The sequence below is a fragment of the Hemibagrus wyckioides genome, linkage group LG03, assembly GCF_019097595.1.
Source record: "Hemibagrus wyckioides isolate EC202008001 linkage group LG03, SWU_Hwy_1.0, whole genome shotgun sequence".
Lineage (NCBI taxonomy): Eukaryota > Metazoa > Chordata > Actinopteri > Siluriformes > Bagridae > Hemibagrus > Hemibagrus wyckioides.
Window position 1 is genome coordinate 23,248,524 of NC_080712.1, and position 20,670 is coordinate 23,269,193.

Genomic DNA, 20,670 nt, shown 5'->3' on the forward strand with positions numbered 1-20,670 from the left:
ATGGAATATATAATAATGTCATCATCTTTAAGATCATTCACCACTCAACTTCAAACACTACAAATGGCTTAGACTTCCTACTGTCTGGCTTTTTTTGTGCATAATGTTGTGCCTCTTAAGTTAATGCCTTTGAAACTAATGAACAAAAGTTAAAAGTGATATTAACCTGATATATAACATCAATTCAATGCACTGTCTGCATTGTTGGGCATACCAGACTTCAGTTTAATGTCTGGTTGTTAAAAACACATGGTTGTGGACATTAACTCATTAAGAGCACAATTCTTTGTAATATTTAATAATGAAAGGAACTTCATGATATATCACGGCTGCATCGAAGACATATTTTCTATCACCTTTCCTATCACCTTTTCTATCAAATCTCTAAAGCTTTAAACAATCTCTAAACATTTGTCTGTTTCTCTCCAGCCACGCTACTTGAATGAAGCTTTACTCCTACTGGCCAAGGTGCACTATGCACAAGGTCACTACCGAGATGCCCAGGGCATGTGTGCACGAGCTGGCATCGATGAATTCACTCGGGATGAGCAGCCACTTTACCATCTGCGCCTGCTGGCTGAGGCTTTTGTCATCAAAGGTACAAGCTGTTTAGAAATGATGCTTGGTTTTGTGCAAAAGTCTCTATTTTGCTAAGTCTGATGAATGCATTCTTAAAAATAATGTCCTAGGAGGTTATTACATGGCAGTAACAGTAACATGTACTTACTCTCAGACTAAATACGACGTTTTGCTTATTTTTTTTAATTGTTGTTGCATCCTACATCGCAGCGCTCATAGAAAGAATGTAATTAAAGAAAATCAAATCCAATTTAATATTTATGATTAAAAGAAAATAAAGGAAAGTTGAACTCAGGTGTCACAGAACGGCAGAACGGCTGTTGTATTCCATCACCCAGTAATCCGTTTTGTCAAGTGGCAGACTTCCCAATCTGTAACGCTCTTCCAAACACAGTGAAGGTTTTAGGTGGGGGAAGCAGGTACATTTCCATTTATGGTACCTGAAATCATTTAGGCTGTAGATATGCAGTGGGGAAGTGCTCTCTGAGGCTCTGAATCCACACATTAGCAACTGCCTCAGGTATGCTCACACTTGGACGACAGGGGCCAGGACATTTGAAATGAAAATATCCTGTGGTTATTTACTTCCACCTGTGCGTCTGAGTTTCTCCAAAATATAATGAATGACTGCATGCAAGAAGGAATGAATGCGTAGAAATCTGCGTCACTGTCTGTAAAAAGACGGCTATATATAGCTGTCCCAGAAACTTACACTGAAAACAGATTGGCTTGAACGCTCATCATGAGTCATTGTGTTAGGAAAGATGAATTATCAGAATTATCTTTTATGCCACAACTGCACTAGAGTCATCAGAAGAAATTTCAGTAGTAGATATTTGAGTATTTTATGTGACCATAATGAATAAAAGTAATGACTAAAGAGTTAAAAGTCAAGTACGTTATCAGTATATCAGTATTTAAAGTAAAGTAGATTTATTGTTTTAAAAATATATATATATCACAGCAATATGAGTGACCCCGGAATGATATTTATTCTCAAGTAAAGTGACCCTAAATCCAAGATCTTTCTGATCCTCTGTTCTATGGTTTCTGTTACAAACAGCAAAACACAAGCTGAGTGTTCTGACTGTGTTTTGCTGCATCTGTGTTGGCAGTTGTTCCTCATTTGATTAAGCCTGATATCTGCTCCCCTCCTCCCTTCCTGCTGCCTAGGAGTTATCCACAGATTTATTTATATATATTAATGACCTTTGCATCCTCCTCTGCTTCTGGTGGAGGCCTGGACTCTCTCAGGGGGTGCAGAGAAATGTGGGGAAGTACTAACAGTTATCATCTGCATGATTACAGGGCACACGGGCTTGTATTTTTTGGTCAGGGATTTCTGTCCTTGTCTTTTATCAAATGTAGCTCAGTCAGTTCTGTCTTTTATACCATTATCAATGGCAGATGAGATTCCTAAGTGTGTGCCTGTGTTTGCAGGTCTGTCTCTGGACCATCAAACAGTGTCTGCTGCCTCGCGTGTTCGTCTCTCTGAGAGAGAGGAGGAATGTTTGTCCTGTTACCTTCGGGCCTGTGATACCGCTCTGCTCTACCTGCAAGAGTTAGACAAGGTCTTTTAGTTTTAACTGTTTTTACCAGTACATTGGCTTTGCATTCCACCGACGTAATGGAAATCGACTCATCAGACTTTTAATCAGGTTAACCCTCCTGTTATCTTCGGGTCAATTTGCCCCGGTGTAAAAAGTACTCAAAAATGAGGTATAATTTTATATAAATGAGATTTATAATACCATATATTTAAAAAATATATATGTTAATGTGTTGGAACAAGCTGACTAAAAAGGTAAAACAAACAAAAAAAATGGTGATCATACATACCTCATTTTTTATAAGCGGTCAAAACAGACCAGGTCAGTTTGGCATGGGGAGAGAATAAGTGTATAATAAATGGGAGGTAAATACAAGGGTTAAACAAGTGACTTATTTTATCGCTTCAAGTCTGATATAAAATGAGTCAGGGCACTGTTGGCTTTCAGTATGAGATGATTTGACCTTATTCAGCATTTTAGTGTTTGAAGATAAGATGCTTAAGAACAAGCACTTTGGGCAGAAATGGGTTTGATACCACCATTTACTTTGAAGATATAAACATTTGTGTGAACAAATTGTTTTTTTTGGAAGTCTATGAGTGATATCTTTTGGACTTTTAGACTGAAGTGCATGTAATAAGGATTTAGTATGCTAACTTCCTGGATTTATGTGATGAATTGTTGTTTAATTGTTCTGGTCTTTTGCTGCTTTAACAGGTTTTTTACACAGCAAGTAACAAGACAGCCAAAAGCAGTGTATCAGCTAGTCCAGTAGAGGTGGACCCAGGTTACTTCCTGCAGGCTGCTCTCCAGAGCGCATATCTCTGTCTGCTACACAAAGGGTGTGTGTGTGTTTGTTGTACTTATGTCACTTTGTGTGTGTCTCAAAACCAAAGTCAAGTTCATAATACCTGCTACTCAAGTCCAGTCCGCTACAAATGCAAAATTAAGACATAATCAAAATCATTCATATAAGCTCATAATCTCAAATCGAAGTTACAATTATACAATAAAGTCAATCATGGGATTTAAATCGGACATAATTCACACTTAGGCACTTCATCACTGTGTGTATTTTGAGTTCTCACGCTGCTATATTGAACACTCAGCCTACTGTATGGTAATTATACAAATCAGCCAGAGCATTAAACCCCTGACAGGTGCCGTGAATACCACTGATTATATTGTAACAGTGGCACCAGTCAAGGAGTGGGATATATACTTCTAGTGAACAGTCACCTCTTGAAGTTGATGTGTTGGAAGCAGGAAAAGCTGGCATAAGGATCAGAGTGGGCAAACTGTGATGCTCCAAAAAGGCAGGTTTTGTGTGGTGTTCATGGTATGCAGTGGTAAAAGACCGGCAACAAGCTCATGGGTGTCCAGTGGTCAATGATGCGCATGGGTAGTGAAGGCATCATGTGTTCTGATACAACAGAAGACCTACGGTTGCTCATATTTCTGAAAAAGTTAATGCTGGCTATGATAGAAAAGGTTTCAGAACACACAGTGTATCACAGATTGCTGTGCAGCTGCAGACTGGTATTCCTGTATTCCTGTTTATTGCCGTAATCACCTACAATGGGCATGTGTGCATCAAAACCGGAACATGGAGCAATGGAGAAAGGTGGCCTGATGAATCACGTTTTTTTTGTTTGCATCCTGTGGTCAGCCAGGTGCATGTGCATCGCTTACTTGGGGAACAGAAGGCAACAGGATGCTCTAATAATGCTCCCTGTCACACTCTAGAATTGTTCAGGAATGGTGTGAGGGTGTGCTGGACAAGCTGTTCTGACCCACGGAAGACCCACTTAACAACTTACAGGACTTTAAGGATCTACAGCTAAGGTCTTAGTGCCAGAGATGCCACAGCACACCTTCAGACCCCATGCCTTGATGAATCAGAGCAGTTTTGGCAGCACAAGTTGGATTTAAACAATACCAGACAGATGGTTTTAATGTTATGGCTGATTGATGTATAGTATGCACAGTACCCAGCAGATTTGGATGTAGCTTATGACTGTAGGTCTCTTTTTGATGCTCATTTTAATATGCAATCTTGTGTCATTTTCAGAATATCCACATTGCAGTAGCTGATTGAAAAATACACAAGTCTGCTAATTTCTTTCTATAAAGTGTGCTTAAAATTTGTACAAGAGCCATGAATTAAGGCCTCTGCAAGAGGGGTGTGTGATATTTTTATAATGTCCAGCAGGGGTCAGTGGCTCCCTATGGAAAGCATTATAAAGGGTTGGGTCAGTTGAACATGTTTGTCATACTTCAGCAAGACACCAGGGGGTGTTCAACCTCTATTGCTTTCATCTCCTTATCAGTATCTTGAACATGATTCATTTATTGCATTCACAGCAGAGCTTGGTCTTCATATCCTTCATATCCAGAGCTTGGTATCATCGTCATCATTGCTATTCTTGTCATCCTTTCTGTACTCACAAGAGGGGTGTTCTATTTAACCTCACTACTAAATCCTTTGTGTGTGTGTGTGTGTTTCTGTGTGTCTATTAGCCATTTGGTTCAGGGGACTAACCAGTTGCGTCAGGTCTTGAGAGCGGTCGAGAGTCGTGGGTCTCAAACTTTTCGTAAGGTGAGAGGTATAAGATCAGACATTAAACCTAATAATAATAAACACAGTCTTTCCCACAAAACATGTTTTTTGTACTTTTGGTATTTTCTTTGTCTCTTGATCAACACTTTGTATTGTGCAGACAGTAGCAAGGAAGCTTGCAGAGGTGTTGTTGAGTTCAGTCAGTGAGGAAAGTTATTGGGGACCACTTTCACCTCCACCCCCCACCTGGCTGCACAAGGAAGGAGCCACACACCCAAAAGATGCCATCTACCCTTCCTCCAGACCACCACAATATTACAGCACAGAGGGGTGAGACTCTCACACACATTCTTAAACATACCATGAACTTGAACTGTAACTGGTGACCCTTTAATGCTGTGAGGACATTTCTCTGACTCACTGAATGATCTCATGAATATGAACATGATGTAAATCGCAAGCTATGGCCTTCACAGTCACCCGATCTCAACAAAGTAAGGATCTGATCTGATAGTACTGTCCTCCACTATCATAAATACATCAACTTTACTATTTTTTGGAAGTTTGAAATTCTTCTCATCATTAAGTTCCAGAGACTTCTGTCATGAAGTGTTGAAGATGTGTCGGAGGTTTGTGGTGGCCCAGCATCTTACAGTTTAATTCAGTTCATTTTTAGTGGCATACAACTTTTCGCTATGGACATTGTCACATAGTGGCTTTACAGAATTCCGGATACAGATTTCTGATCAACTTTATTGTTTTTTTCCTTCAATTTGTCATCTGACTCACATGTTCACAAACACACACACACACACACATACTCCATATTGGGTTTTTTGGATAGTTGATTTTTGACTATTATTAAAATATACATATATAAAATATATGTAAAATATATATTATTTTTACATTGAACAGAGAATTAAATGACTTATTAGTAGTACAATACAACATAATATACTATATAATAATGTGTAATACTGTATATACAGTCCTCTCCACTGGAAGAACTAAGGAGAATTTGTTTTTGCTATACACTGAACACATTTGGGTTCGCGTTCAAAAGATAAAAATGAGATCTTAATATTGAGAAGTTTCGGCTTAATATTTACAGCTAGATGAGTTTAAAACTTAGAACAAAGTAAACTCTTATTTGAACCACCCATTATTCATATAATCAAAACCATTGTACCATGTGACTGGCAGGTGTTTATTGTTGCCCAAATGTATCCTGTTCAACTAAGTGTTTAAACAGTGAATAGCTCTGAATGTCTACTCCTGGTATGAGTGCTGGATTTTGCCTGTGAACAGTGAATTTCTTGCTAAAAAGGATAAACCAACCTGAAGACCAGAGAGCTGTATATGGGAAAAAAAGAGAAAATTGATCAGAACCATTGCACAAGCTTTGGGTATAACAGCTATTCGGAATGTCTTGACCACTGGTATAGTAACAACCAGACGCCAAACAGGTCACCAAGGAAAGCAACAGCAGTTGATGACAGAAACATTGTGAGAGTTGTGAAGAAAAATCCACTTCATCATGGGGAAAAGTGGAAGGGTTTAGATACCTACGTAACCAGCCCTTAACCCAGTGGAGCAGCATTTCATATACTGAAGAGGGGTCTGAAAGGAGAAACCCCACAAAACAAACAACAACTGACTGAAGCTGCTGTACAAGCATGGAAAATTATCACAAAAGCCATTGGCCTCACAGTTTCAGTACCTTTGGAGGGGACTGTATGTATATAAGGAATTGCCTGCAAAATGAACATTTGAATACAAAACAAATCTTTTTGTTGGCCCACCTATACAGGTGTTTTAAATATGCAAAAAAGTCATACAGCGACATGGGGAACTGTAACTTCTTTGCAAACAGAAAAGACAAGGCCGAGAGAGAGAATTTAGAAAAGAACATAGAATAGTAAATACTGGATTGAAATTTGCGTACTTCTTGTTGAGGAGATACGTCGTGACTCAATAATTTAAATACTGATCTGTGTCTGAACCGGAGAGCGACAATAACAGGTGAGATATTTTCAGACAGGAAGCAGATCCTCATAACCTCAGATTAGACATTAAGCATGCAGAACGGATGCTGAAAAAAAGGAAGCAGCCAGAATGGCGTACAGAGAGTTTGAGAGACAATAGGTACTGTGTGAAAGACACCTGAGAGTTTTCCATGACCAGTGGAGCACTTCTCTATTACAGACTGAAACATGCAACCACACACACACACACACACCTGCATGACGTCTTCTTCTTGTTTCCTGCTTGCAGAGCGTTCTGTCCACAGGACGTGGTGGAGGAGGCTGTACTCTTGCTGCTTATCACCGAGTCGATGGTGAGGGACATTTTCACACTCCTCTCTCTGTCCCACTCTTTTTGAGCTGCTCTCCATGATTTATCCATTCCCTCCCTTTTCATTTTTATTAGAGTTGTGACAGACAGCTAAACCTTCTTGACTAATAGTTTAGTGTAGTATCTAAAATTTATTTTAAAAATGTGTGTGTTATGTGCAGCATTTATGGAAGGACAATGTCAGAGTACACACTCTGTTATTACCACTGTAATTTGCCTACTCACCATAATAACTGGTGAATAACTTACTTCACCACAATAACTGGTAGCTTAAGCAAAGGTTTGTTTATATGGGATCATTTACCTTTATTTAAATATTAAATACTACAGCGTTCACTGTAGCAGGGATCTTCTGCTTATATCAACGTGCTCTTTCTTAAAATGTATTTACATTACATCAATAATTGATGTGATGTCCGTCTCACCTATGTAGGCCAGCGGTGAGGCAGTGATCAGCCGCACACCAGAGCACAAGGAAGCACGTGAGGCCAGCATCCAGGATGCTTCCTCTGTGTATGACCTGCTCAGCATCGGCATGGCCAGGAGGGGGCAATATGCCATGCTGTCTGAGGTAAGTCTACTTCACAGCTCAGGGACAGCCATCTAATGCATGCCTGTGGGCACAAGAAGTGTGTCAGAGTCTCGATTTTCAGGGTCGATTTTTATGCTAGTGTGACTATTCCTTTATTTGCTTCTCTTGTGTGCCAGATGGTGCCTCTCTATTTTCTCTACTTTTATTCTTTCCACCTTTTCCTCAGGCTGTGTTGGTTGTAGACCAGGTGCATTCCAGCCCTCTCAGGTGAATTCAGGAATATAAATAAAGAATCTTATTCTAACACAAATCGTCTAGCCATACTCATCTCATCGTGCATTGTTTATTTACTAACGGTGTGTTCAGTGCTTACTGTAAAGTGCTTAACATACACCTCTGGGGAACCCAATGCTATTAAAATACCATTAATTATTCTATTATTTATACCATATTAAAACAAAGCATTCATGTCTTTTTCATTTTCACAGCTGATTCCACCCATATCATTAATGCACTGTGTTTATTATTGCACAGTTTTTCATTTTAAGATACAATCAGGAAATTAGGACATACAACAATCCATGTCAAGGCCAGTTTGGATTGTGAAAATTTGATAATCAGATTACAACAGATGTCAACTTCCAGGTTTAAATAATACAAAACGAGCAAAACAAGCAGAGAAGTTTGACTGATTTTCACGAATCACAGACCCATTACAGCATACCAGACATAAGATCTGTTTTTAATCAATAAGGAAAATGGCAGCATAATTAAAACCCTGCAATTCAGTAACTTTCATCTAGTTTTTGTTCATTTGTCTCCCTTTCTGTGTTGATTAATATATTGTAATTCCCATTTAAGAATTTAACAAACCATTTCATATATGTGGTTCTAACCATTTTACAATTCTCTGTTAATTGTACACGTCGTATTCTTTAAGAACATGTGTAATAACGGTATGGATGTGTGTGTGTGTGTGTGTGCCTACTGAATGTCTGTGTCTGTGCCAGTGCTTGGAAAGGGCTATGAAGTTCTCCTTTAGTGAGTTTCATCTCTGGTACCAGCTGGGTTTGTCTCTCATGGCAAGTGGCAAGGTAAGACATTAAACCAGACCAATCCAGTCCAATTAATTCAACACAGAACATACAGGTATTTGCTGCATGCTGGAGATTTTCAAAACACTTTTCCTTTTGCGAATTACTAAAATGAAATAAAGCCCTGATATTTCACACTTGTATGTTTTGTGTGACTTTACACATGTTTTTGTGACACGAAAACTTATTTGCTATAGTCTTAGACAGGCTGTTTTTTGTTACTGTGCCTGATGGATGTTGGAAAAACAGAAATTTCAGCCACTCCTTTCTGTTGTCCGGAAAGTTATGCAAAGATACATTTGCTTCCCAGCCACCAGGAACGGCACGTCATGTTTAGTCATTTAGCCCCAGACCTTCTGTGCCTATAGCTTTGCAATAACAGACTGCAACAACAGCAGACCAAGCTGCTCGGGGCTAATTTGTCAGGCAAAAGTAATTGTATTTATGATAGTGACACATAAGAAATGTAAAATGTTCTGTCCTTGCATGGTAGTTTCCACCTATGACCTGTATGATATCAAGACAGAATAGTAGGTCTTGTTTACATAGTACATCAAACTATTATTATTGTAAATCAAGAAAAAAATTGTTTTCCATAATATGGGTCATTTAAGCCTGGTTTAAACAGGTAATGGCCAGACTGCAATTTCACACAATAGGCTCACAATATGCATGCACTTTTGCGTGTGTACATGTGTGTTTGTGTGGCTAAATAGAGGCCAGCTGATATTTTAAAACTGATGTGAATCATTTTGTGCTGTTAGCAGATGTTATCAAAAATTGTACACTTATGGGAGATTTCAACCGTCATAAATACACCAGCTGAGGGAATATTTTTTGGAAGAACTGCATTCATTCCTCCAATACTGAACTGTACCAGAAAAAAACAGTGCACATTGAGATGTCTTACACTTGTGTATATGGCTGTATGCACATACAATACAAAATGCTTTTTAATATACTATACTATTCTAGGATTCTGTACAAATATTACTGTATTTAAGTACATCATACCATAACCTCTCAACCAAAACCAAATTTCTAGTATTTACAGTACCTTAAGGCTGTCTGGATTTGGCAGCTATCTGAAGATTTTAATGGTGTTACTGGATTTTAAGAACACTATATAACATGGTGAAATGAAATGCACTGCATATTATGGGACAGAACACTGATTGATTATTGGCTGGCTTGTTGATCCAGATTTAACTAGAATAATTTTCAGATTATTCTGTAGATGTGAACATATTAACTCACTGACTATTATGCTGAGCACCACAACTGTATTTTGCCTTATTGAGAATAGATCATTCATTTGAATCCTGGCAATGCAACAGCCATTATAGAGCATGTTGCACCCTACAGATGAATTGTGTTTACTTACTAAAAATAACTTTTTTTCATTATTAGAGTCATATGGTTTCCGTACATAATGTGTTTTTCACCATTACTCATAAATCTGCATTATCCTGATTTTATCAGTTAACCAATAGAATGGCCAGACCCTTATATGAACCGGTTGAGTCCGTTTCAGGAGCTGAAAGTGGAGAATAATGGCAACATTTGATGAGATTTATAAGACAGTGTGGGTCTTTCGCTGTCACTTTATGTCACAGAATGAAGCTGCGGTGTCTGTGCTTAAAGAGTGCACCAGGATGAAACCTCAGGACCCCACACCACCACTGCTGGCAGCCAAAGTGTGCATTAACCAGCTGCACTGGGTAAATCACTTACACACATACAGAAAGAGAGAGAGTGAGTGAGTGAGAACAAATCCGTGCTTGTGCTACAGAATAGCCATTATGTAAACAGTCCTATGCAACGTTGCCATGCAATTACACTGGTTTTAGTACATTATCCATCACAAGCTCACAACAGTCTCCTGTCCACACTGGAGTGCTTAATAAAGAAGAGATTAGTTCATATCTGCTGACAGAGCAGAGAGCAGGACAGATATCTAGAGTACAAGACATAAGAAGCTTAACAGTGGCAGTAGACCTCCACTTTAGACAAAGTGCATGAATTAATGAGTCTGGCCAGGCAACTCTCAGATCAAAAACCTAGCATTCTGCTACTGACGTTTTAGACGTTCAATTAAGGACACAAAGGTAAGACTGGAATAGTTAAATAAGGCAGCACTTTGGACAGAGTTTGTCTAGAAGCTTTGTGCAAGTGTAGCTGAAACCTGCATCATTTTGCAATGTTGACAATACTGAATAATAAAGACCTTTGTATGAGAGACATGTATAACGGTGTGCTCTTCAGCTAGATGAAGCTGAAGCTCTTGCAAAAAGCGTGACTGCTTTGGGTGAAGGAGCTGAGGAGTCTCTTGCCAGAGCACACCTCACCATAGGACTGTGTTATAGTCTGCAAGCTTCAGATGGTAAGTCTGTGTGTTTTAACCACAGTGACTCACTTACTCACTTTTTCTTTGTCTTTTCAGTCCTGACGTCTTCTTCTGGCTGTTCGAGCTCCCATTTTCATTAACGTTAATGTTATTTTCTGACTTATCTTGCAGCGATACTGAAAGGTGACCGAGACGAGTTCAACAGACGAGCTCTACGTGCACTACAGACGTATGTTTCATAAGTTAGAGTGATCATGCTTTTCTTTTTTGTTTTCACTCATCAGTGATATGTTACTCTGTGTGTGTTTTTCCTCTTGTTCTCAGTGCTCATGAAGTGGACCCCCAGGACCCTCAGATTGCCCTCTACCTCTCTCTTCAGCTGGCCTTAGTGCGACAAGTGAGCAGACATTCTATCCAGGGGCATTTTCAGGCTCTTTATTACAGCTATCCTTTATATTTATATATAGATATAGATGTATAGATATCGAACAGCCATGTAAACTACAATAAAACAAAGAACAAAACAAACCTTAAACAATCAAACATTCCAGGCAGGTGGCATTACATACACAGCTAATCTTTTTAATATCAACCACTTTATTTCTATTATTTCTCAGTCAGCTCTATGTCTACTTTGTGGCTACATGTTTGCTGTGTGTTAGCTGGCTGTGATAATTTATGCTCGACAGATCCACATTGGTGCAAACAGGTGCGCAGTCAAAATGACGTAATCATGGTTATTGTGGCAGCTCTTTGGTGCTGTGTGGCCAGCCATAATATAGTTAGAACAAACACTCTCCACACTGATTTGTATAGTATTGTTCGATAAAGTGACATTTCCAACGCACAAATAGCAGTATTTTTGCTCAACCGCATAATAAAAACATTATTTGAAATTCACTGATTCTATTTCTCCTGCAAGATATCATCAGCAATGGAGCCTCTGCAGCTGGCTCTAAATCTACGCAGTGATGACCTGCACTCCTTACATCTGCTTGTGCTTCTGCTGAGCGCTCAGAAACACTATCAGCATGCCCTGGACACACTGACCCTCACCCTCAGCCAGTACCCTGATAACTTCAAGTATGTATGTTAATTCTAGCTGATAGTTCATACATCTAATAAGTATACTATAGGCACATATATCATCATCTGGTTTAGAGTGACTGCAGTGTATTCACTTTTGGAGTCACTGCCTTTTAGAGACATTCTGCTCCCTTAGAGAGCATGCATACTGTCTTAGATTTTCCATTATTTACAACAAAACAACTAGAGCAGCAAAACCGGTTTTATTATTATGACTAACTGTTTAGTATTATCACTTGGTCACTAGCACCACCCTTTTAAAAAAATGTTGAATAAAATGTTGTTCCGTTGTTGTTCATAGTGAACTGCCAGCAAACATGTTCTTCAGGTCTGTCCTTAAGCAACCTCAATACTTCTCAGAACGGGGCCTTGGCCAGTTTGGTGTTTTAAATTCTTGATCCAGGAAATGTCTGGATGTGTGTGTCTGATAGGAAAACCTGTAGGTTTTAATGCCACCAGTAGACAGAGTGTCCCATTGCTCCACACAGGAAATCCAGATCAGTCAGTTGTAGAAAGGTCAGTTGTGGGATCTCTTTCCCCCTCCTGTTGTGTTTAGACAGATTGATGCTGTTTTAGTATAGCTGCAAAGAGGATGATAATATACCAAAATCCTGACTGTGGTCTAAGGTGATTGCTGGAATTGGGATTTCAAGAAGGGACACGTAGGCGTGATGACACACGTTTATTTTTGCAATCTACCAGTCAACACAGGTTAGACTGGAGTAATCAGTTTTGTTTTGAAGAAGGGAGTAAATTAAGGGATTCCCACAAATATAGCAGTCCAAAACCAAAGTAATGATAGCAGGATCTCAGGTTGAACCCTCCAGAGTCTCCCTCCCCTGTGCCAGTGTGAGTCACTTCTTCCTTTCCAAACATTCACTATTCTCTCAGGGCAGATGTAGTGCCTTCTCACTGGTTGCAGGTGGTGAACAGCGATTATGGAACAACGATTACTAACTCTGTAACAATAGGGTGCATTTACGAGTGGAAACTACAACATGGTGTTGCTTTGGTTGAAGTCAGTGATTCATCAGTGGATTATGTCAGTGTGGTTACCATAGTGTCTGGAGCTGTAAACAGTTTCACTAGAGCTCAGAGAGAAGTATTAGCTTTACTGTTGTCCTCAGTGCACTGGTGTTTACATGCTTTGCACATTTTAGCCATGTGGGGTCACTATTGTTCTCTAGGGTTATAGAGGGACAAAGAGTTACAGGTAGACAGGCAGGGGATATGTAGATCTACTGTAAAGATGCCAACACTTTATAGAGGAATATTGAGGACTCTGGAAAGGTCCTGATGACCGTCAAAACAGCACATAGGAATATAAAGGAATGTATAGAGGAACACAGAGGACTGTGTGCAGGAATATTCAGGATGCTATAAATACATACTCAGGACACTACAGATGAATGTTAAAGACTGTATAGTAGACTATTTAGGACCTTAAATATAAAGGAATCTATATAGGAATATAATGGTCTATATAATGGAGTGTTGAGTATTCATAAGTATTCAGATATCTATTAAGGAATATTAATGACGGTTGCTATAAAGTGCGTATTCAGTACTCTATAGAGAAATATTTAGGACTCTGTATAGGAATATTCAGGATGCTATAAAAGGCATATTCAGTACTCTATAGAGAAATATTCAGGACTCAGTATAGGAATATTCAGGATGCTATAAAAGGCATATTCAGTACTCTATAGAGAAATATTTAGGACTCTGTATAGGAATATTCAGGATGCTATAAAAGGCATATTCAGTACTCTATAGAGAAATATTCAGGACTCAGTATAGGAATATTCAGGATGCTATAAAGAAACATGGGAAATCTATATTGAAATATTTAAGACTATAGAGCAGAGCTTGATCAAGGGCTGGTGTGGGTGCAGGTTTTTATTCCAGACAAGCATTCGAGCCACACCTGAATCCACCTGTTTATTCAGCTGATCTTCGCTTTCAATAGACTCAGGTGGATTTAGGATTCTTCAGAAAAATACTTAGCACTCTGTGTGGGAATATGTGGCTTTTTCAAGCAAAGATTCTACTAAGGAACATTAAGCTTGTAGTAATATATACATATGTATTCATATAAGGACTCAGTGGGTCTATTTTTTCTCCTACATTCTTTACTTTCTTTTGCCACATGGTAGCTCTCTGTAACCTGAAGCATGTACAGGGCTGTGTTTGCTGTCTTCTGTGTGCGCCCATCTCCTCTCATATCATATAGCTCATATCACATGGCTTCTATGACACCGAGCTCAACCAGGTACACCATGACATGAGATCAGGTTTTGTTTTGAAGGATCACTTTCCCTCTCTATCGACAAGAAACAGAACCTCAACTACATATGACAGTATGGATACTCATATCCATGTAGAGTACCAGTCTCAGTTATTAGACTATTTTTTGTTATGGCTCTTTGGTCTGTAGTGTATGTATGGTCTGTAGTGTATGACTATGAGCCGAAATCTAATCTAATGATTTTCTACGACAAGGGCCTTTAATACTAAAGTAATCTCTGAAATCATTCATCATCATGCAGCTCTAGAAAAACACATGGAATGAATGATACTTTAATGTTGTTTTGAAATTCTGCTCATTTTAAAGAGCAACTTGTTTTACATCTAACATAGTACTTTTGTACTATATAGATAGTATCTATCTATCTATCTATCTATCTATCTATCTATCTATCTATCTATCTATCTATCTTATTTATCTATATGTCTAATAACACTCTGTTCTTCTACTGCACATGCCATGCTTGTGTTAACTGATGCTCTTAGTACACACACCCCTCTCCATATATGGCCCCATCCACCCACTGATCAGCTGCTAGGGAGGCATGCTTTAGTGGGCGTATGGTCCTTTGCTGCCGCAGTGTTGCTGTCAGCAGAAGCCTAGAAGAGGGTTTTACACACTACGGGCAATGGCAGCAGCACCCACACATGTACTCACTCATCGTATTAGCACAGCTGAAGAGCTCATGCCCTTAAACATATCACTGTGAAGCGTTTTTACACTGACATGAGTCACTGATCTTGTGTCCGGTTGCCTTGTCATCGGTCTACTTTATTAAAATTTTGTGTGTGTGTGTGGTGTGTGTGTCTGTTGCAGCCTGCTCTTTACTAAAGTGAAACTGGAGGAGGCTCTGTTTGGTCCAGCTGTAGCTCTGCAGACATGTGAGGAAATGCTACACTTGTGGCAGACTCACTATGATTTTGCACGGCCAAGGTAAATGTGTACATGTGTGTGTGTGTTCCAGAGACTGTAAGACAGGTACTCAATGTAAATATGCAGTGGTATTAAGCAGAACTTGTGGTTTCAGTGAGACTGATGACAACAGCAGTATTCCTCCTCCTGAGCCAGGCCCATTAAGCAGAAAGCCCAGCGGCCTACATCTCACACTACCAGATTTTCAGGAGACAGAAACCGGTCTGTATTATTGTGTGGTGTGCGGGTGTTGGTGGGTGGAGCAGTATCTACTGACCTATATGTTTATGTGCTTGCTGTACATGAAATTACCTAGCACTGTGCATGTGTCTGTGTGTGTATGTATGTGTGCAATTGCTTTGTATTAGGCTCTCAGAGTGCTCCGTCCCTGGCCGTGTCTCGGCTGGAGCAGGTCTTGTCGGAAGTGTCTGCAGTCAGCTCCATGCAGAGACATGGCCCTGCACACATTTGGACCACTCTGGAGCGCATCTGGCTGCAGGCAGGTAAAGAATGCATGACTGCTACTTGGCAATCAGTCACACGTTAATGCACAACAGAAGCTTGAGTCAGTTAAGCCGTTCAATGGAAGACTATTATAATCACTAGATTACAGTCTACTGATGTAGAGAGTGCTTCCAAGTTTTGTAATGCTATAATGATAAATTAATTTAAATATCAAAATAATAATAGCCAAAAATTTTGTTTTTTTTATATATCCATGTGAATAACAGCTCTGTATACCTCTGACATAACCCAAATGATATTTGTATGCAGCTGTGTATGAAGTGCACATTTTCCCAAGGCTTCAGTTCACAGCGTCTATGCCCTCTCATTTCCATTCCCAACATTCCTCAGGCTTGGGCTTATTTCCGGCCTGCATGTTTTTTTTTTTTTTCTTTTTTGCAAAAGCAGAAACGCAAGTAAAGATCAATGCATGACATATCCAGGATGATGTAATACAGGAGCTACAATAAAGACATTGCTCAATTCATTTAGACCATTATTACATTCAGAGAAATGAAAGCACTTCATTACTGATCACTCAAAGCTGTTACATGAAGGCTATTACATCTGCATTTTTCCTATCCTTGGAAGTTTTTTTTTTGGTTTCAGCTAGTTGACTAACCCTGGAAAAACCTGCCGTTATATGAATTGATCTTCATTTTTTCCAGAATTGTGTTGTGTGGAATATGAAATAGTTTCATTTTAAAGCAAACGGTTTGTTTGTGAGTTCCCCCAGTCACACACCCACACTGTTTTAATGGCATGTGGTAAGGATTTATCGGCTTGTGATAACATGGTGGTGGCCAGTGACGAAGGAGTGCGCAGATGTCCAGGGTAACTCTTGCTTACGGCCTTATATAGACATAGAGATGACTACCCTGCATTGTGTATATGTGTATGTCTACATTAGCAACGTGACCAGCATCACATTTTAAAATCCCAGACTTAATAGATTTAAACAGACATCATATAAACATTATTTATAATACTTTCCATAACTGAAGCAGTTGTTTATTACCTACAAGAGCGGTAACATTTTATTTAAAGCGAACCTACAAAGGGAGTTTATAACGTTCATAAGCATTGCATGAATCTCAGTAGTAAGTTGTAAGGGATGCCATCTGTGTAAGAAAGAGAGAATAGAGAGAACACATTATGGAAGTGTTCTTTGTGTTTGAAGAATATGTCATTAGTCAAGACAAAGGACTTTGAACAGAAGTTTTCAAATTGTCTGTAAACTTTATTTAGATTACTCCAATGTAGGCACTCTAGAAACTGTCAACAAAGCACCTATATACTGTCAACAGCCTGTCAGGTGACTGGCATCAAGCAGCCTATTAACTAAATCGAAACACGGAAGAAGTTTATGAATGTTAATGTTTAGCAGATAATATAGACGCATTGATAGAGACGCATGAACAGACACTCTAAGGACACCATCAATATTTTTCCTCTCACTTTATGTAGGTGGTCCACTTCATGATTGTTAGTGAGTAGTTGAGTATTTATAGGCTTTAAACTTGTCCGTAGGTCTATCACAATTTTAAAATCAGTTATTGTTACAATCAGTTTTACTGTTTTGGCATACTGTATGACGTTATGACACGAAAGGTAATTAAACATAATTTCAAATGTTGAGAATCAACTGATATGATATACTTCATGACATTTTATAGACTTACAGTGTATATACTGGATTATCCAACAAGACATCGTTATATTCAAATTATATCCATTACTCATTAATATAACAGATTGCCCATTGTCTGTGTGTGTGTATGTGTGTGTGTGTGTGTGTTGTAGGAGAGCTGTTCATGGCTGACGGACGACTGAAGGAGGCTCAGTTTTGCGTGCAGGAGGCAGGAGCACTTTTCCCCACCTCACACTCGGTGCTGCTGCTGAGGGGCCGACTCGCTGAGCGCAGAGGCAACGATACTGAGGCCAAGAGTCTGTATGACGAAGCCCTGGCTATCAACCCCACAGGACATCATATACTAATCCACCTAGTGAGGAACATTCTCTTTCTCTCTCTCTTCTTCACACACACACAGATACGGTACATTATACCGAAATACTTCTTCTGTGTCTGCACTGGGTCACAGGTGTACATGTATTACTTACAGTGGAATACCTATAAAGTAGATCCGGTCACACTTTTCACAGCCAGGAATCAATGCTTCCCTGACTTTGTAAGCATAAAGAAAATATCCATGACAACCATTATATAACATGTTTAGGCTAGATGCTTTATTGTACTACACTGTTGGCTAGCTATCACAGAGGTAAATAACATTCATGCTTGAGAGGAATGGGAGGAAACCCAGCACACTTCAGACTGTTGTTCTGTCTGCTGTTTCATATCATTTAGTTGTGAGCAACATAGTGTACAATCCATTGGTAAGTGGCCATGGCGTGAGTGAGATAGCGGCTGACTAAGTGTCCTGATAGCAGGAAATAGCGAACTACTCTACTTCATGTTGTCATGTTTTCGACCCATTTTCATGTATTAGGACACTTAGTTGGATGCTATCTCTTACATATAAATGTCTAATGTCATTTATCATCAGCACACACATGGACATGTTCAATATGTCCCAACTCCGCATATGCAAGACTCCCACACCATGCTCATACCCACATTGCTCCATCATGCTTCATTGCATGCCTTTATGAATCTGAGGTAATATTCATACCACAACAGATTTATGTCGCTTCATGAAATAGGAGCATTTGTGACACGCTTAACACCACTGGTGGTGTCATTTGACACATCTGTGATGCTATCTACAGTGTAAATAAACGTTTGTGCTGTTTAGCAGCTGTTGAACTTGAGGATAACCTCCTGTTTAAAAAAAAGAACTTGCTTAATAATAGGGTTTGTAGCAACCCCATACAGGGAATTTCACAAAAAATTCAGATTCTGATCCACTGTGGTCATATTGTCGATTGTGAAAAAACGTTTTTTATAGTCTATTTTTAGCTAATTACAAAGTCCTGCATGCAATACTCAAAAATAACTGATTCATGTAACTATGACAGTAATACATATCCTGGTCACTCTGCCTATGACGTAAATTACTTCTGCTTTCATAGTATCACTCAGAGCATCACAGTATGAGCTGGGAACTGAGAATTGGAGTGTTGTGAATATACTACACTTGCTGTAGCGTGTGGAGGCTGCAGTTGCAGCCCACATGGAGTAGGTGAGCTAACATTAGCGCTGCCTCCACTCATTGTGACTCCATAATGTCAAGGTCTTCATTAGTCAGTGCTAGAGTAAGCGCTGCCGAAGCCAGGCCATTTTCTCCCTATATTTGGCCAATCAGAGCACATTTCCCTGCTATTTCTGGAGAACAGGCGTACTCTGTCAATCCCCAGAGGTAATAAAAACCTGAATCGCTGCCAGCTTGCTCTGCCGAACATTGTGTGCAATGTGACTTCATTACGAATCAACAGCAGCATTGGGCTCATAATAGAGAAGGAAGCAGCTGTATTGCCTCCTCAGCTCAGCAGCTTCTTGCAAATAGTGAAATCCACTGCATTCGAGCATTAGCCTCCTGCTTTTTGGAGTGGGAGTAGTGCTCAAATGTGACTTGGCTTTTACAAGTAGCCAACTACAAATACTTCAAGAATGATTCAACACGTCTCTGAGCTGGCAGAATGCTGTCAACTTTTCCTCCCTCCTTGCTAATAGCTTGTGCTAGTTAGAGGAAAATGTCTGAAAGGCAAACATGCAGAGGCGCTACAGTAAAGCATTTCAGTGCTAAGTACTTTCAAATGTTGTTGTCTGCGCTGTCAGTGTGGAGACAGATCTCCAACCAAGTCCAATTTTTTCGCAGATCCGGATTTCACTGCAGACAGATTTAAAGTGGAGTAAAAAACTGATCTTGCCTCAAGAAACTTAGCTGTCTATCAGTTAGAATATCTGCTTTCCATCCTCTCTGGTCTATATCAAGATGAACAATATGATAATTGCATTTGTGAGTGCTTGACATGAATCAGAAGCACACAAAGCCTCAATGCTTTTATTCCCTCTATTATCGAATAACTTTTTTTTTTATCCTGGGCTACTGATTCATACGGTCCGTAGAGTTTTACTTCACTACAGACCTATATGGATTCTAGGTGCATGTGTGTGTGACTCATTGCTTTGTACAGCTGATCGATCTAAACTCAGTGCAAGTCTCCACTATCATGTCATATGAGTTAAGCCACATCAGATCAGCCATGCTTCCTCACTGCACCTTAGTGTGACTCAGCACTGTGTCTCTGTGTCTCTGTGTCTCCACACACACACACACACTATCTCACACAGGCACAGTCTCTCCCTCTCGCTCTCTCACTCTGGATGGGGTCGGCAGTGAGCTGATTAGATAATGCAAATACATTATTTATAACACTTCACTCCTTCTCAGGCCGTTATGGGATTGCCTAGCAACTAGGGGATTGTATTTCACCACCAAGAGGTCTGCTAATGAGGGAAAAATAGCAGGACTGCGAAGTGTATGCATGTTGCTTAGTGTGTGTTCTTTTATGTGCACATGTATATGTGTGCATGTCTACATATGTTCCTGTGTGTGACTGTGTGTGTGTTCCCTCTGCTGTGCTGTAATAGTTGGTGAGCATGGCTAGGGTAACGGCAGCTGTGCCACACAGGGATCAGGTCAGCATGCAGCAGGATTAGCACATTCAGATGCAAGCTGCACAATCTCAGTATTCATCCTCACCATGTGCCAATGACCCGATAAACACCAACACACTACACTAATCGAAAGCTCCCTGGCTTACGTCACTCCCCTTCATGCTCTGTTAATGTTCTCAGTGCTAGAGTGGTTTCAAG

General features: G+C 39.7%; 1 protein-coding gene across 3 annotated transcripts in view; it reads left to right on the forward strand.

Moving 5' to 3' along the window:
- The window catches only part of ttc7a (tetratricopeptide repeat domain 7A), a 29,243-nt gene that overhangs the window by 5,451 nt on the left and 3,122 nt on the right, over window positions 1-20,670 (forward strand). For 2 of the 3 annotated variants that reach the window (XM_058385950.1, XM_058385948.1), the window contains exons 3-19: window positions 430-598; window positions 2,020-2,150; window positions 2,847-2,971; window positions 4,650-4,728; window positions 4,850-5,019; window positions 6,967-7,030; window positions 7,481-7,618; window positions 8,590-8,673; window positions 10,290-10,394; window positions 10,939-11,056; window positions 11,192-11,249; window positions 11,345-11,417; window positions 11,943-12,103; window positions 15,231-15,347; window positions 15,442-15,548; window positions 15,695-15,829; window positions 17,634-17,836. In XM_058385950.1, coding sequence (XP_058241933.1) covers window positions 430-598; window positions 2,020-2,150; window positions 2,847-2,971; window positions 4,650-4,728; window positions 4,850-5,019; window positions 6,967-7,030; window positions 7,481-7,618; window positions 8,590-8,673; window positions 10,290-10,394; window positions 10,939-11,056; window positions 11,192-11,249; window positions 11,345-11,417; window positions 11,943-12,103; window positions 15,231-15,347; window positions 15,442-15,548; window positions 15,695-15,829; window positions 17,634-17,836 — 2,037 coding nt within the window. The remainder of the gene's footprint in view (window positions 1-429; window positions 599-2,019; window positions 2,151-2,846; window positions 2,972-4,649; window positions 4,729-4,849; window positions 5,020-6,966; window positions 7,031-7,480; window positions 7,619-8,589; window positions 8,674-10,289; window positions 10,395-10,938; window positions 11,057-11,191; window positions 11,250-11,344; window positions 11,418-11,942; window positions 12,104-15,230; window positions 15,348-15,441; window positions 15,549-15,694; window positions 15,830-17,633; window positions 17,837-20,670) is intronic. The other variant, XM_058385949.1, reaches the window with a different exon arrangement.